At 42.3% G+C, this 15,699-nt stretch overlaps 1 protein-coding gene across 8 annotated transcripts in view; it reads right to left on the bottom strand.

The window, feature by feature from the left end:
* Position 1: 1 nt before the first annotated feature.
* Positions 2-15,699, bottom strand: part of LOC110976669 (uncharacterized) — a 44,263-nt gene continuing 28,565 nt past the window's right edge. For 5 of the 8 annotated variants that reach the window (XM_087140945.1, XM_087140943.1, XM_022230156.2 and 2 more), the window contains 4 exons: positions 10,357-11,212; positions 8,258-9,691; positions 7,092-7,224; positions 2-6,233 (listed from right to left, as the gene is read on the bottom strand). In XM_087140945.1, the coding sequence (XP_086997071.1) occupies positions 6,060-6,233; positions 7,092-7,224; positions 8,258-9,691; positions 10,357-11,180 (2,565 nt within the window). In that variant the 5' untranslated portion in view covers positions 11,181-11,212 and the 3' untranslated portion in view covers positions 2-6,059. Of the gene's footprint in view, positions 6,234-7,091; positions 7,225-8,257; positions 9,692-10,356; positions 11,213-12,590; positions 14,192-14,230; positions 14,579-15,112; positions 15,140-15,699 lie in introns of those variants that run through there. The other 3 variants (XM_022230153.2, XM_022230152.2, XM_087140942.1) reach the window with 3 other exon arrangements.

Here is a 15,699-nt window from a genome sequence, read left to right as displayed (position 1 = left end):
CTCGTGATCTCTCCTCTTTTTTTTATTCTCAAACCAACTTTACGATCATAATACTAAACTCATTCATAGTACATTATCACAATGGCTAAGAGCTGACCTTGCATTTCACCCTGGCCCCAACCTCACAGGGTACCAGTCAGCACTTCATTTAAATGCCTCATCAGCTATTACAGTACATAAATAAGTTATCAAAAAGGAGTACCTTAATATCTATAGATATATTTGACTGAAAATATACCAAAAAAAAGAAGTATTTGTAGTAATTTCTACAGAATGGATGTTCCTCATTTCTTCTGTGGCAGCAAAATAGAACTTCTGCTGCCTAGGGGTGGGGCTTAAGGCAAAATGAACGGGCACTTGCCACTAGAATTAGGAATGATTATTAGAGTGTGAAATGAAAAACAGTTTGAAAACTTGAGTGACAATGTTTAATGAGCTGAAGTGTCAAAACATGCACGCCAACATCAGGTCTCCAAATTTGGCGCAGTCAAACCAGTCTGAGAAATCAAACTGGACCAAACATAGTATTCAAGCCGAGTTGCTCAATGTCAGGAGTTACTCAGAAGCCGTAAGCACAGTGTCAACCACAGGCCAGCTGTGACTCATATTGAATCCATGTAGACACTGCAAAAAGTCCTGTACACAGCTTTCATCATCAAAAGACAAGTCATCATGTCAACGACCTAAAAAAAACTCAATGAAAATTGGGAACATAGTTATTGCCTTTTCATTCTTTGGCTCTATGATTTACTTTTTACTTTTGTTTTTTCTTTTTTTACAAAATAAAAAAACAAAAAAAAACACGATGAAAAACATAGAAACACATCCAATGAAAAATGATTAAAAAAATGAGTATAGATGACAATTTTGGCATCTGGAGGAAGCAGACAATTCAGTTTTCGCCACTTTCCAGAGGACAGAATTTACATTCCTAATTTTGCTTTCCCCCACCTTTCTGTAATAAGGGACTAATTTCCTGAAGCTGCTGATGACAGACATTGCCTAAACATTGATTCGGCTTGGCAAAAATAGGTGCCCAGCTAAAACGTCATATCAAGAATTGTGCTTGTGACTGGTCCCCTGCTGAGTTCTGCTCAGTGCAGCAATTACAGTCAGAATGTTTGCCAATTAGCAAATATCTATGGACACTCTTAACATGGCCAACAAATGTAGTTACCATATTCAAATTTCAAAGGTCTGCTGATGAGGTCATGAAATTTGCCAAGTAAAATTATCTTTGTCTTAGAGCAGTGGGAAATACCCGAAGCTGTCTGCTGCCCCCTGGAGTTGAAAAAGTACACCTCCCAGTTTTTTGCTTGATTTCTTTTGTTCTGTTCCAAATACATGAAAAGAAAAACCACAAAAATAAATTGAACAACATTTATGTTAAGGACTAACTTTACGTATGGCAACATGCTTTTATGTTAAGTGTATAATCTTTGCAATTTCAAGAAATGTGACCGTCAAAAATCAGGTCAAAACACAGAGTTGACAGATTAAACAGATTCCACTAAAAATTAGCACTAAACTCTCTTTATAAGTCACGGAGATGTTACAATAGTGGAAAAATAAACAAAATTATTCTCACTTACGGAATTTGCCATGTTTGCTCCAAAAATCACAACAAAGAACAAAAGAATAAATCTACAAATACTCCTTTCCTTTCAAATCTCCTTAAGAACATTTCACTACATGTACCTTTGCAATATATAAATTTGTCTATGTACAAGTAATTATAGCTTTGTAATAGTACCTAAAAGTGGCTATTTCAATTCAATATTAAAGGCTTAGTACAAAAAAAAATAAGAAATGGAAATGCACTTTTTCAAATAAACAGTTTAAGTCAACGAGCAACCCTAAATTTGCTGCATTCTTAAAACTTACAAACAGGCCAACTATGAGTACGAGTTACACTGGAGTTCAGATTTAGTTGAGAAAAGAATCAGTCCTATCATTCTGTGGTGTGCCCAGCAGAAGGGCAATTTTTGTTTGACATAATTGACAATGCACCAGATGGCTAACAATTATGCCTTTCTGCTAGGCAGAGAACATGTTATAAAACCTGGTGCTGCATTCCTCCAATAACCCTAGCAAGGGAAGTGCTATTGTCCATTCACTTGAGAACCATGTCAAAACGTAACACCCAAAACCCAAGCCCTTCTCAAGTGATGAGAAAGAGGTGGGACCTAAGGCTGAAAAAACAAGGGGGGGGGTGGCAAATGGCTATGCAAAAATGCAGGTAGACTTTCCACTAACAGCAATCAAAAAGACTGAGGCGGAACCCTTGATGACGTTGTCCCCTGATATTTGATCATGTACATGGTTTAACCGATATCTGACCTGTTTCTTGTTGTTTGTTGAGTACACGTGTAAACTTTCTGCATTTACAAGAGGTTTCTTGGTAGGTATGTACACAGCCTTATTTCAGAATTCTAAGCAACCATCTCACACTCTATAATAAACTATTTCTAGCTCTTCTCTCTTGAATAAAAAACAAAACAAAAACATAAATAAGTGAACTGGAACAATCACAACAAGCAAGTTCTCACAACCCAGATTGCAAACAATGATCAGAACTTCCCTCAGCTATGTCTTCTATTTCGGTTCCACAATTTTGTCAACTTGTGAAAGGTGTTCAACTTTCTCCCTTTGTTTTGATATCAGCGAGGGGATATATGAAGTTGCGGTGTGCTACATTGGTGGCATTCAATATGCTGAAATAGTTTCTTTTTAAACATGCTACAGTAGTACACTTAACCCCTTTTTGTCCCTGGATAACACAGGTGACCTTCAAAGGCTTTACTGAATGTGAACAGTGTTCCAGGAATGAACGGTGTCCGGATTCTGGAAATTATGTTGTGATGACAAGAAAACTGATATAAATGTTTGACTCAATCCGTATAATGGCAGGCTATCAATCAATGGCCAACCATTACATGCAAAAAAAAACCCTGATCTGGGTTGGCAAAATAGTGATTCAATTGTTATTGAGTCATGCCAATTGATACATCTAATCAATAGCCAAATCCATCAGTAATCAATAATCAACAATAATTTCATCCAACCTTACAGATAACTCACTGATGTTGATAACTTAATGACCTCAATCAATGGCTGACCTCAGCAACTAAAAATGAGTAAAGCTCCTCCTCTGTCAATAAATTGACTCTCAGTCTGTTTTCTTTGTAACAGGACACAATCCATTTTACAATCCTTCTGTTCAATTAATTAATTAATAATAACTGTTCAATCAGTAACTGGTGTCATTTGGCATTGACTACTGGTCTTAAATATCAAAATTTAAATCTGTCAACAGAAGTTCTTGAGCTCTCCAATTATTGGCTAAAGCTGACCTCAGAGAAGTCCACATCCTCTTTTTCAAATCAGCAGTCAATCACTGAATATTATTTCAATCTTTAAAACAGTTCATTTTTAGCAGATTTTTGTATCAACTGTTGGAACTTTTCAACTGTCTATAAAACCAGAGTACTCTAGCAAAGTACTGTACATGTAGCAAGAGTTATAATGGCCTGGCAGTACACATTTCTACATACAGACATTTCTTTAACCCAAGTTCATGTTGTTTTTATAAAAGTAACAGGAGAATGGTAGATTTCTAAAGTAAAAGTACTGGACTGAATATATAATATGCTCTACTTAGAACTCACAGATCAGGGTAAGAATGCGCGGAAATGCCGGACGTTGTTCTTTAGTTCTAAAATTAGTTGTACCTCCGCTTTTTAAAATTGGAAAAGTACCCCAATGGATTATATCCCCCTGTGCAGGATGCAAGGTCGAATCAGAAGGCTGGCACGTTGACTCTACGTACCACCGCATCAATCTTTGCAGACCTCTCAGAGGAAATTTTATCAAGTTGTCAACCACACCCGTCACGGGGCTTTTGCTGAGAATGTCATGAAAGTACCCTATGACCTGATGACCTTTGACACCATGCACTGACAAGCAACACAACTCACAGGGCATGCGTTGAGACTATTAGGAAGTTGATCTAAGATTGTAGCGGGCGTGTGGTATTCCATAGTCTTCACAGAAACATCTTCTCATATTCTTCCCACTGTGGAAAATTTTCACTTCCAAATGTTTGACAACCTACAGATTTCTCAGGATCTACTAATGTGACTTGTCTTTGTAAGTCATAACAACTAACCCAAAGCTGGAAAATTATCTCTCAAAAAGGCAAAAACAATTAAAATTCCGATAACTATACATATTATGATGGCATCATTGTCAATTACAAAGGGCACTTTTGGGGAAAAACCTTGTGCACAAAAGTTAGGGCAATAGCACTTCTTTTTCTTCAAGCCTTTCTCAAAACAAAACAAAAAAAGAGAGAGAAAATCTAAAACCTTCTCCATTTTAACCACTAGCTTGCCGCCGGGGTTTTCGGTACTGGGCATGTATGCTTTATATGTGTGGCCGGGGTCTCTGAAATCAGACAAAGGGTATTGGGCCTTGTAATAAATGACTGTACTTGTAACAAAAGACCAGGCTACTGGGCAATTACCAACGTTTTTTCACTCTCAATAGTGGAGATAATCCAGCCTTGTTTTGAACCAGTATACCAGGGTTTGGGGGATTTAGCGCAAGCGGATTACCACCGAAAAAAAAGCATTCCACCACCGCAGTGATAAGCTACACAATACCACTTGTTAGCTAATCTGGTCCCTATTGAAAAGAGGTCAGCAGCGCACTGTGCCAGGTTGGTGAACAAAAGAAAGTTACATAACACCGCACAATCTGGGCTCTTTTTACAAGGCTGCAGGCCTGGCTGAAATACTCGGGCATCAATAGATGTTGTCAGATTAGAGTACCACCAGACAGTCATTCGTGTGGGTGTAAACATCCATTAAATGAAATGATGAATTTTTGAAGAATTTTGAACACTGAAAATCTTGAAAATGTCCCGTTTGTGCGCACTACATTTTTCAAACCACCCCGGCAGCAAGTGGTTAATCAGTGACTCGCATGTATTAAAGGTGAACCGAAGGACAAAGTTTTGACCTCTAGTCAAGCTAAATGACACCTCTAAACACTCTGGTACATAAGCACAAATCTGACAGCATACAACTCCAAAAAAGTTGAGGACCCCTTTTTTCTTAACTTGTAATTTTTTTTCCAAGCAATGAGTGGAGTCTAGTTCATTCACTCTTGTGTTTGTCTAGATGGTGGTCTCATTGGAGTAAAAAATTTAAGAAATGTTTCAAAACATCGAATGCACATTTATCAAAATGGACAGTTTTAGGGAAAAGTCAAATGGCAAAATAAAAAGCGGTCCTTAACTATTTTGAGTCGTGTATTTTGAACTTCTTTGGTACAATATTATCTGCATTCACTACTTCACTAACATAAAAAGAGACTCTTACAAAAACTTGCATTTTTTTGTACTAAAGAATGCATGTTAGTTGTGTACTTGCTAACTAAATGCAACATATTTATAGTTTAATACTTTTTAAAAAATTCTTTGTATTTCAAAAATATTTCTTTCAACTTTTTTATATCAGTACTAAATAATGGAAAAAAATCCATTATGGAATTTTTCTTATTTAAAAAAATTGTACGGCTTTATAGCTACTTTCTATAGTATACTTTCTTGATATAAACTTGTTGTTTAGGCAATATATATAAAAGTGTATTTGACAAGAAATAATCTTGCACCTATCCCATCATGCCATGCTCACAATGGCGACCATCCTTAGCAACCACAGATTTCCAACAATTACTGGTACATGTATTTTCAAAACAAGTATAGTACAAATCATGGCATGGGTTGCTGGCGGCCCACATTAATACAGAGTACCTCGTTACTTATTTCTTGCAAAATACTCCAGTTTGTTCCTTTTAACTTCCTAAAAATGCTACATTGCAATACCCACTACTACAGCAAAATTTATTTGCTGCTATCCAAAAACCGTGATCAGAGCACAGCAAAGGTTTCCTAAAAAAATTGCTTTCCTCTTGTAAATCAGCAGTAACGCTGTTTTGGAATCGTTTCTTGTCTTTTTAAGGGAGGGAGGGTGTCCATGGAAGCCTCATTCTTCTTACACAATTTCCCTCTCGTCCATGTTTCTCTCGATGTGTTTACTGAAAAGCGCCATCAGCTCGCTGCTGCTTCGCAGCGGCGATGCATGATTGGCTGCGGCCTCGGCAAAACTCACCAATGCCTCACGAAGCCGCTCGATCTCTATCCGCATGGCCTTCTTGTCGTTCCGTTCCTGAAAAACATGCCATATGCCAGCAAGTCAGCAGAGTCACAGAAGATCCCTGCCTTTCTCCACAAGGGCAGCTACGGGAAGGGGCTAAATATACTTATAAAACTGTGTAACACCCCCCCCAATACCATTGTCTACAGTAGGGTAAAGGCAGCAAGGGAGGGGCAGGACCCCCACCCCAGAGCCATGTTGCCAATTTTTTTTTTTTTTCTTGAAAGCATCCTTACTTTGGAAATGATACACTGTACTTTCAGCTTTCTTTGGGGGGAGGTTTGACAATTCTTGAATGGATGGACAAACTTGTTGAAAGATTGCTATATTCAGAAAAATATTTCAGTTTTGCTGTCCACACTGAAGACCTGTATTTGTATTGTCCCTAAAATTGTGAAAAAATAAACAAAAACAATTTCCCGAGATTTGGAGTTGGTGTAACGGCATTTTCTAAAGTGTTATTCGGGGGCTGCCAGGGCGATAAATGGGCTAAGACTTTTTGTGTGAAATTTCAGGTATACAGGAAAAGTCTGAACACAGGTACGGTGGCAACATGTGAATAAAATGTTGGGAATGAGCCTGAAGCACATGTATGGTTAATACTTCAGTAAGGTGCACCCCTGAGACTTGCGATAAATTTCAAAGAATCCGGTGCATCACTTTAATTTCAGTGGGCCTCACATCTTCAGTCTTAAACTCACTCCCAAGGTGCCGTTTAGGATAAGACGCCCAAGCAAAGCTACATGTACATCAGTGCCCATCATGAATCTTCTTTTAAGGATGGCAAAGGGACTGTAAGCCACTGGCAACTCCTGATAAGAATCTCACATACGTTGTTGACAAAGCATGGGCTGGGTGGGGTCTACGAACCTTGACGAGCTGTTTCTTGAGGAGCAGACACTGTTCACAGGATAGCACTCGGTCGTGGCTCGGCGACTGGGCGGCTCGGGCCTTATTTTCTTGATCGCGGCTTTGATCCGACAAGGGCATCATGTCACATGACCTGGGAATGCAGAGCCGTGTATAGAAGTGATACAAAGAGATCTCGAGTATTGCCGCAGAGAAACTTAGGTATGTTGAGAATAAGCCTCTCCACTGGGAATCAAAATGAACCGCAATAAAACTTCCTTCAGACTTGAGTGACATTTCATGATCGCACTTCCACACGGTTTGAAATTGTTCAGCAAATTTGAGAGACTTAAGAACAGCAAATTATTGTAGCAAAAGTACTCCCTCAATACACACAATTTGATATCTTGTACATACATGTGTGAATAAATATTTCCAATAAATCTTGGGATGTTAAAAGTTCTGGAGGTTTGACAGTCGGGAGTGTTCCCCAAGTTCAATAAAAGGTCCCTCAAGAATGATAAACTTTTAAAAATGGCTTTTAACCACTTGGTGCCGGGGTTTCTGGTACCGGACTCCTTGGGTCTGTATGCATAGCTAGGCTGCCCGAAATCAGACAAAGGAGCTAGGCCTTGTAACAAAAGACCGTACTCAGAACAGAAGGCCTGCTGCAGGGAATTACCATCATTTTTCAGCTGGTATTAGCGGAGGTAATTCGTCATTGTTTTGAAACAGTATACCACTGTTTGTGGCATTCAGTGCCAGCAGATTGGCAGTGTGGACAAAAGCGCTCCAGCGGTGAGGGAAGCTGTACACTAAACCAGCCACATTTGAAAAGATGCCACTGCCATTCAGGACCAATTGCGAGAACAAAGAAAAATACGTAACACCGTACAATCTGGGCTCTCTTTACTGGGCAGCAGGCCTGGCTGCAATACTCGGGCGTCAATGGATGTTACCCGTCAGATTAGAGTACCGGGGTAGCCACCACACTGTCATTCGTGTGGGTGAAAACGTCCAGTAAATAAAGTTATGAATTCTTGAAGATTTTTGAACATGGTAAATCTTGAAAATTGCCCCGGAACTCATCCCGCATTTTCAAATATTCCACCCAGCAGGAAGTGGTTAATCCTCACGTCTTTCATTTTCAACAAACTTTGAAATATAAAAAAAAACAGGTGACTTACCTTGATCTGCTTCTGGTGCGGGGGTAGTGTAGTTCTTGACCATTGGCCTCCTGAGTCTTGGCTACTGTGTTACGTTGTTGGTGATGGAAGCACCTTGCAGAATTACTGATGTGAGAATGGGGAGGGCTCGTGCTGGTAGACAGGGAAGAGCTGGTGGGGTCGTTCTGATTGCAGCAGTCTCGGCACAAGCTCTTGTCGGCGTCCGGGTTGCTGTCCAGGTACTCGGATGTCTCCATGGGCTCCTGCTTTATGGCCACCCGGGCTCTCTCGTGCCGCTTCCGGTGAGCCCGGAACTCCGAGTACAGGAGGAAGGAGATGCCGCACTGTTCGCACTTGTGGCGGTTGTTGGTCATGAGGTCCAGCAGGGTGGAGGAAGGCTTGGGGATACTGTCTGCGGCGGAAGTGGAGGCTCTGCCGTGCGGACTGTGGTGGTCCTCCCCTCCTTCTAAGGCATTTCGACTGAGAGAGAGATCCATGGCTCCCGCCTCCGACCTCGGGGAGACTGGGGCGGTGGCCCGGGCCTCGCTATGACCATTTTGGTAAACGGCACCCTCGCCGTCGATGCGGCCATACTGGCCCTCACCCAAGCGGGATGTTTCCAAGATGTAGCGGATTTGGCTGTGAGGGTTTTGAGGCTCAGCGTTGGCCTGTTCTCCGTCACTATCCTCGTTCTCGATCTCTTCCTGTTGGCTCTCGATCTTCTTGACCTGCTGTTGCTGCTGCTGGATGCGTCTCTCCAGCTGCTGCAACATCTGCAGGAGCTCGGCCTTGTTCTGCACAGCTTTGGACGTTGTTGCAGCTGAGGAGGGCTGGTGATGATGGTGGTGGTGATGGTGATGCGGCTGGGGGCGGTAGCCAGTGTCTCCGTTCTTGTCCACGTCCAGCTTGCTCCGGACTGCATGATTGTTCCGGTGGTGTGTCAAGTCCGAGATGAGGTCAAACCCCTTCCCGCAGAGGTTGCACTTGTACTTCTTCTCGAAGACGTCGTGGTGGCGCACCCGCTGGTGTGTCTGGATCTGCCGCAGCTTCTTGAACTGCTCAAAGCATAGGCCACACTTGTAAGACGTCATCATGCCCTTGTGCTTGCCCCGTGTGCGCTTGGGCGGGGCCTCGCCGTCCCGGGCGAATGCCGCTTTGCAGTCGGGGTTCTCAGACAGGTGCTGGATGAGGTACGTCTCAGAGGGAAAGACGCAGCGACAGTGGAAACATGGGTAGGTCTCGGGGCCATGGATGGTCTCGTGCTGGCGCTGGTGGTCCCGGTCGCTGAATGCTTTGCCGCAGATGGCGCACTTGAAGGGCTTCTCACCACTGTGGATGCGCTGCCAGTGGCGTTTGAGATGGCACTTACGTCGGAAGGCTTGATGGCAGTCTACACACTCAAAGGGACGTTCGTTGGTGTGAGTGCGACGATGACGCATTAACTGACTGGTATGCCTGAAAGACAATATACATGGACACAGTCATCAATCAATTTACATGATAAACACTTTCGTCTCAGTTTCATCTCTTGCCTTGGGAAAATATCAAAAGTAGAACTAAATGTGACGAGTAACTTGTACACAATTTCTAAAATTTTACTTGATTTGCCTCTTATTACATCATGTATTTGAACTGCAAACTGATTGATAAGTCACTGATTAAAATTTGACTGAATAAAGCATCTTGCCTCCTATCAAGTTCTTCTAAAATCAATGCAAAACACCCACTTCTAAAATGGCATCAGTTTAATTTACATGTTATCTCTGGAAAATAAAAACAGCCATGACCCTTATCTGTGTGGTACATCATCAAGAGCACAGCATTTAGGGATGAAAGTAAAGGGAAGGTTTACAGGTTTGAAGGCAACAATATGGCAGGACTTTCCGCTGCAGAACACGCTTGCAATCTTTAAATATTTGCAAAAGGCAGGTATGGGCATGCTTTCATGGATATATACATTATACAGTACACATACATTAAATAATCTTTTCAAATTAGGGTCACTTTTCTTTTTTTTTGGCCTTTTATTTTTTGCCTTTTTGAACTTATAGATTTTAAATTTATTTCTAAATTTAAGTAATTGTTGATATTTTCTGTCTCTTTTTATTGATTGGACTTACCTAAATGTCATACTACACAAGGGACATGAGTAGATGGGTCCCATGGCATCTTCCTCGATTCTCTTCCCATATTCAGTATCAATGGCTAACTCCCCAGGAGTCAGGGAACCATCTTCGGCCATATCATCTCCTTTATCTGCATCGTCGTAGGGTGATGGAACTGGTGTGAGGAGCGCTGGTGATCCCACAGAGCCATTCATCATATACTGTTCGTCCTTGGCATGTATCGCTGTGCTGGGACTCATCTCATCCTCGTTGAGCTGCTGAGAAGGCACGCCGGGGGCATTGCTGGGCCCCACGCCCGGCATGCAAAAGTGCTTCCGCAAACTCGACTTGCTGACGTAGTTCTTCTTGCACACTTTGCACGGGTAGAACTTCTCAGGGGACTCCGGGTCCTGGCTGGGGCTCCCCGCTGAGACGCTGTCGACATCAGGAGTTCGAGGCCTGACCAAGGAGCCAGACTGCTGGAGGAGCGCTCTGAGGACATTGCTATCCGAGGGCGTGGCCTGCGCATCTTGCCGCAGCAAGGCCGCTTTCAGGCCGCTCAGCTCCGTGTGGTGCGAGATGGTACCATCTAAGATGTTGTAGCGTGTCACTTCCCGGAAGCCTTCCTCCTTCTCGTGTTTACGCTTCCGCGTGGCCGGTCCCACATCTTGTCCCGTTCCCCTCGGATACTTGGCCTCAAGCAGACCAAAGGGGACACTCTCCTCCTTCAGCACATCAGTGTCATCATAGCCAGCGATGCACTTCCGGAAGTCATCCAAGAGGCCAGGTGGTCTGGCCACTGTGGATGCATTGGTCACTTTGGTTTTGGACAGGTCCATATCTTTGGCTTCTAGGTTTATAGTACTGTCATCTGCATTTATAAAGAAAGAGAAAATATATTACTGATTCGTCCACTGAAAACTTGGAATTTGAAAAGCTGTTATTCTGTCACCAATCACTTTGGAAAACGAACGATGCATTGCAGTTGAATTTGCTTCATACAAATATATGTAACCGTAGACAAAACAGTGCTTTCAATGCACCTTTCTAGCAACAGACTCAACATTTCGAAGGCATTCTTTCATGAGATTGCACAATTTACTCCATCCCAAAGTTGTATGCAATTCATCAATAGAGATTTGTAGACGTTGAGACCACAAGTTGCGTACAGGGATTAGATGGACTGCCACATGAATAAATACTAGTTACACCATGTCACCGTAACCTTATCTCGTGCATGTGGCCGTCCACTCTCAGAATAATTTTCTTACAGCACAAGAAAAAGAAAACTATCCAAATACTGGTTCAAAACACAACGAAATGGATTGGTTTCTGGAGCACAGCTGTGAAAATGCCATTTTTCAGACATTTAACGGCAAAGCACTTTGCATCCAAGGAACGGAGAGAAAAAAGACTGATATGGAAATGCCGACAGGTTGATGTGACCTGCCATAACCTTTAAGTACTACATGTACAATATGGACAGAGGTTAGAGAAAGGTTGGCCAAAATGTACCACCTGCAGAAAAGATGGTCGACAAAAAGGAAAATGGGGCAGGAAAACATCAACACTTGGACAAATAAAAAGGATCCTGAAAAGGAACCAACATAAAAAGGCCAACTTGAATCTTTATCAACCAGTGCTACTTGGTACAGTTTGTGAGGCAACTGTAATTTAAGTTACCACTTTAATAAATAATCCACAGCTAAAGAGTAACGTATCATCATGGCCAGACGGCCTATTCTGTGCCGACAAAAACATATTATCAATTTGTTTTTTGAAGTGTGGAATGAACAACCTCACTTGCCATTTCTTGCAGTGGAATGTTGGGAATATATACTGAGCACGATGATCAGTCAAATCACCACAATCACTTCATCACACTGTGCTTTCAGTCAATCCTGTTTATTTGAAATCTGCAAATTTGCTTCCCTTTTGAAACAATCTTCCACCAGCGTAAATGAGACAGAAAATACCACTGTCTAAACGTGAAATTATCAACAGACTGTAAAGAAAGATCATATATTGTTCATATATGGGGTGACTGCAAAGATTATTTGATCAGGCCCATCAGCTACACCAATTTGTGGTCGTACCAACCAACTGAACATCTGAACCACGGGCTATAAAATGCTAGATATGCACAAGTGCAGGTACTAGCATTGATTTAACCAATCACAGTCGTCTGTGTAACATCATCTTTTGTTTTTGTTGACGAGTGGTGAACTGATAGAAATGTGTCAACATACCGGTATAATGACATACATGTACAGCCAACAAACAGTAAAGAAATAAACTCTTCCTGCCGTGGAGGGGCCGGTGCCGTGTGTTCATACAAGGTTTCCCAACTGGGGACACCAGTGACTCCTCTGCAAAGCACGGGCTACGCGAGTTGGACAATGAAGTACATGTAACTAAGTGAATAGTCACCGTGCATGTACATGTACCAGTATGTGACAGGAACCAGGCTTTGACAATAATAGTGATGAACATGAACAATGAGCCAGTTTGGTGTTTCGAAAAGAAAACAGAAGGGCATTTGAGAAGAAAGCATACATGTACATGTACTTGCCCGTCGGCACATTGCCGTGCTTAGAGCACAGACCTCGCATGCACATGCTGCTGGTCCCGAATACATGCTTTATTTTAGGCACATGTTGTTTGAAAACTAAACTAGCTTACCAATACTTTCTTGTGACAGAACTGACTCTTACGGATAACACTAATATTTGGTACAAACGACAGTATTTCACTTCATGCACTCTACTACTTAATACCTAAACTTTTCCCCAACAGCCTGTTACTAGATGTACATGTACCTCAAAGACAATGTGATGAAGGCTACACATTCCTTGCTAAAAGATCAAACATTAAAGCATAGATAGGTTTCCAACAGGGCACGCTCCCACAACAATGTGCTCTGCTCAACTTAAGACATTCGAATAATCACTCTACATTCCATTTCTCTGGACAGTTCCACAAAAAATTACAGAGCATCAACAAATGAACAAGGCAGCGCATACACAACCACTGGTACATGAAAAGCACAACAGAACAGACGCAGCAACAGTATCACAAGACTACTACATGTACATCAAGAAACTGGAGTCAGATTATTTAACAGACAGAATACATTTGTTGTCAGTTTCTTGATTTTCCAATCAATTGATTTTTCTTTCCTCTCGAGCACCACACAACAACTCTCTCTGTACAAACCCCACGATCAAAGAAACGCATTTAACCCCCCTAATTTGCATGCTGTCTACCAAGCACATTCCGAAGCAGTGCACTTACGTGTGGTAGTTTCCTTATACAGATGGCAACAAAATACAAAGGGCAGATCTAGGGGGCATGGGGGCAATGCCCCCAAAAAGCCCCTCTCCCCAAATTTTTTTTTTGTCAAAAAATTGAGAGACAAGTGATGGGGAAGGGGGACTCTTTTCACTTCTCTTACTTCCAAAAGCATGGTACAAAGCCCCAAAAATGTAGCCTCAGCCACCCTCCCCGAAAAGGCGAACATTTGAAAGATCTGAATTCTTTGCCTCACCCCTCGAAGAAAAGTTGTGCTCTGTTGGAAAATTTGGATCTGGATATGCCCTTGACAAAGTGTGACTGTCTCTATCTTCAGAAGAAGTGAGCTGATGCGGTTGCAAATGAATGATACTTAGTAGGCAAAAAATGCAGTGACAAACACTTATCATGTAAAGCATGACGTCCACCGAGTTTGTAAACATAAATGTATCTCAATGACACACTTCCCCAACAAGTTTGTTTTTTCATCAGGAGAGCTGCATATACCATATCCTACCAGTCTAGCTAGTGGTCAGCTTTCTGGTACTCATTCAGTCACTTATTCTGAACTTTTCATGACACAGCGACACATACATACCCACATGTGACCGCATCATTTCACGATTCAGTCCAAACCAGATCCTCGACAGTCCCTGCAGGAGCAGCGGGTGGTTGAAGCACGCACTCATTCAGAGGGACAACACACACTCCACCCGGCCAAATTAATTGTTATTTCTGGCTAGCCTCCGTGTCCTTCGCCACGCTGTCAATTTGGCAGGCTCCGCACGTCAAGGTGACAAAACCTCCCTCGTCGGGCGATCTGAGTCCCGTCAGTCGGTGCAACGCGACGACGTGCCACGAGAGGCTTTAGTACGGACTGGCTAGTCACTCAAAGGGGTTGATGGGATGCAATCACAGGCCTACTCGTGTTCAACCATTACCTTCACTTGGAAAAAACAAAAAAAAAAGTCGGGCGTCCACAGAGATGGCAAGAAAGATACTTGCAGAGCGTGGACACCAAAAAATGAAACAAATCTGTGATCATCGCTCTCCCGCAAACGAGGGTTGCTCATCTTACCACCGGCCTGCGACAAACAAATCTATCATTTCAGCTCGAGTAGGTAAATCTGTCTTCCACCGCCGTCACGTGCCAGGGCCCGAGCGCTCACCACCGTCTCAACCAACCAACAAAGAAATTGCCACCTTGTTTTACTAAATATCCCCGGCGCGGGAGTGTATCATGCCCGGGATCGCATTCTCTGGTGAAATTTGTCTGACGTAAAGCGATATGATTAAGAACCGGTTGGATGAGAAATTTTAGGATGGGCCACTTGCAGAATTTCTGGCTAGTGATCTATACGGCTAAGCGTCTGAAGAGACAGCTCCGGACGGTAGCTTGGGATAGGGTGTGCCATGCTATACCTGTCTTTAGCTTCAAAGTAGTGCGCCACAGGCAGCCCCGAGGGGCTATTAGTCTTACCTTCCCGTTAAGAAACTCTTCACACTCCTCCGATGGTCGAGGAAATTAAGGCAATTTGGAGAGCCATGTATCGGATGCAATATGGACAACCGAAAAGCCGTCGCCATTACGGAGGAGGGAAGATCCAGAAAGCAACCAACACGGAGGAAGAAAAAAAAACTTCAAGTTCTGACATAACCAGATTATATTATTTGCAAAAAAACAGGGCTTGGGTTTTGGTGACAACTGGTTTAATAGCATCGGTAACCCAAGTTGACACTCTACGCCAAGTTTCTTGCAAGTTTGAAGGAATTTTCTTTTAACTTCCCTGTACACGTGATACACTTTTAAGATAAATGAAGACTGCTTTAAATTACACCCAGAATGCAATGTTGATCAACACACTTAACAACCAAAACGGAGCTCAAAATGCCTCACCATAAAATTTGTAACATGTTATCTGGTTTTTTTTTTCTTTTTTAAATCTACCAAGTTTTTCATTACAGGTGGCCAATTCACTGTCACTGACCGCTGGTGCATACAGGTAAGATGCATGTACGATCCGTAGTGTCCCCCAATCCCCATTATTCTATTGAGTTTCACCAGAG

Source organism: Acanthaster planci, linkage group LG09, assembly GCF_054643075.1.
Source record: "Acanthaster planci isolate LZ-2023a linkage group LG09, COTS_SCS, whole genome shotgun sequence".
In the NCBI taxonomy this organism is placed as follows: Eukaryota; Metazoa; Echinodermata; class Asteroidea; order Valvatida; family Acanthasteridae; genus Acanthaster; species Acanthaster planci.
The sequence above is the reverse complement of the archived record's forward strand: the minus strand, read 5'-3'. Positions and strand labels throughout refer to the sequence as shown.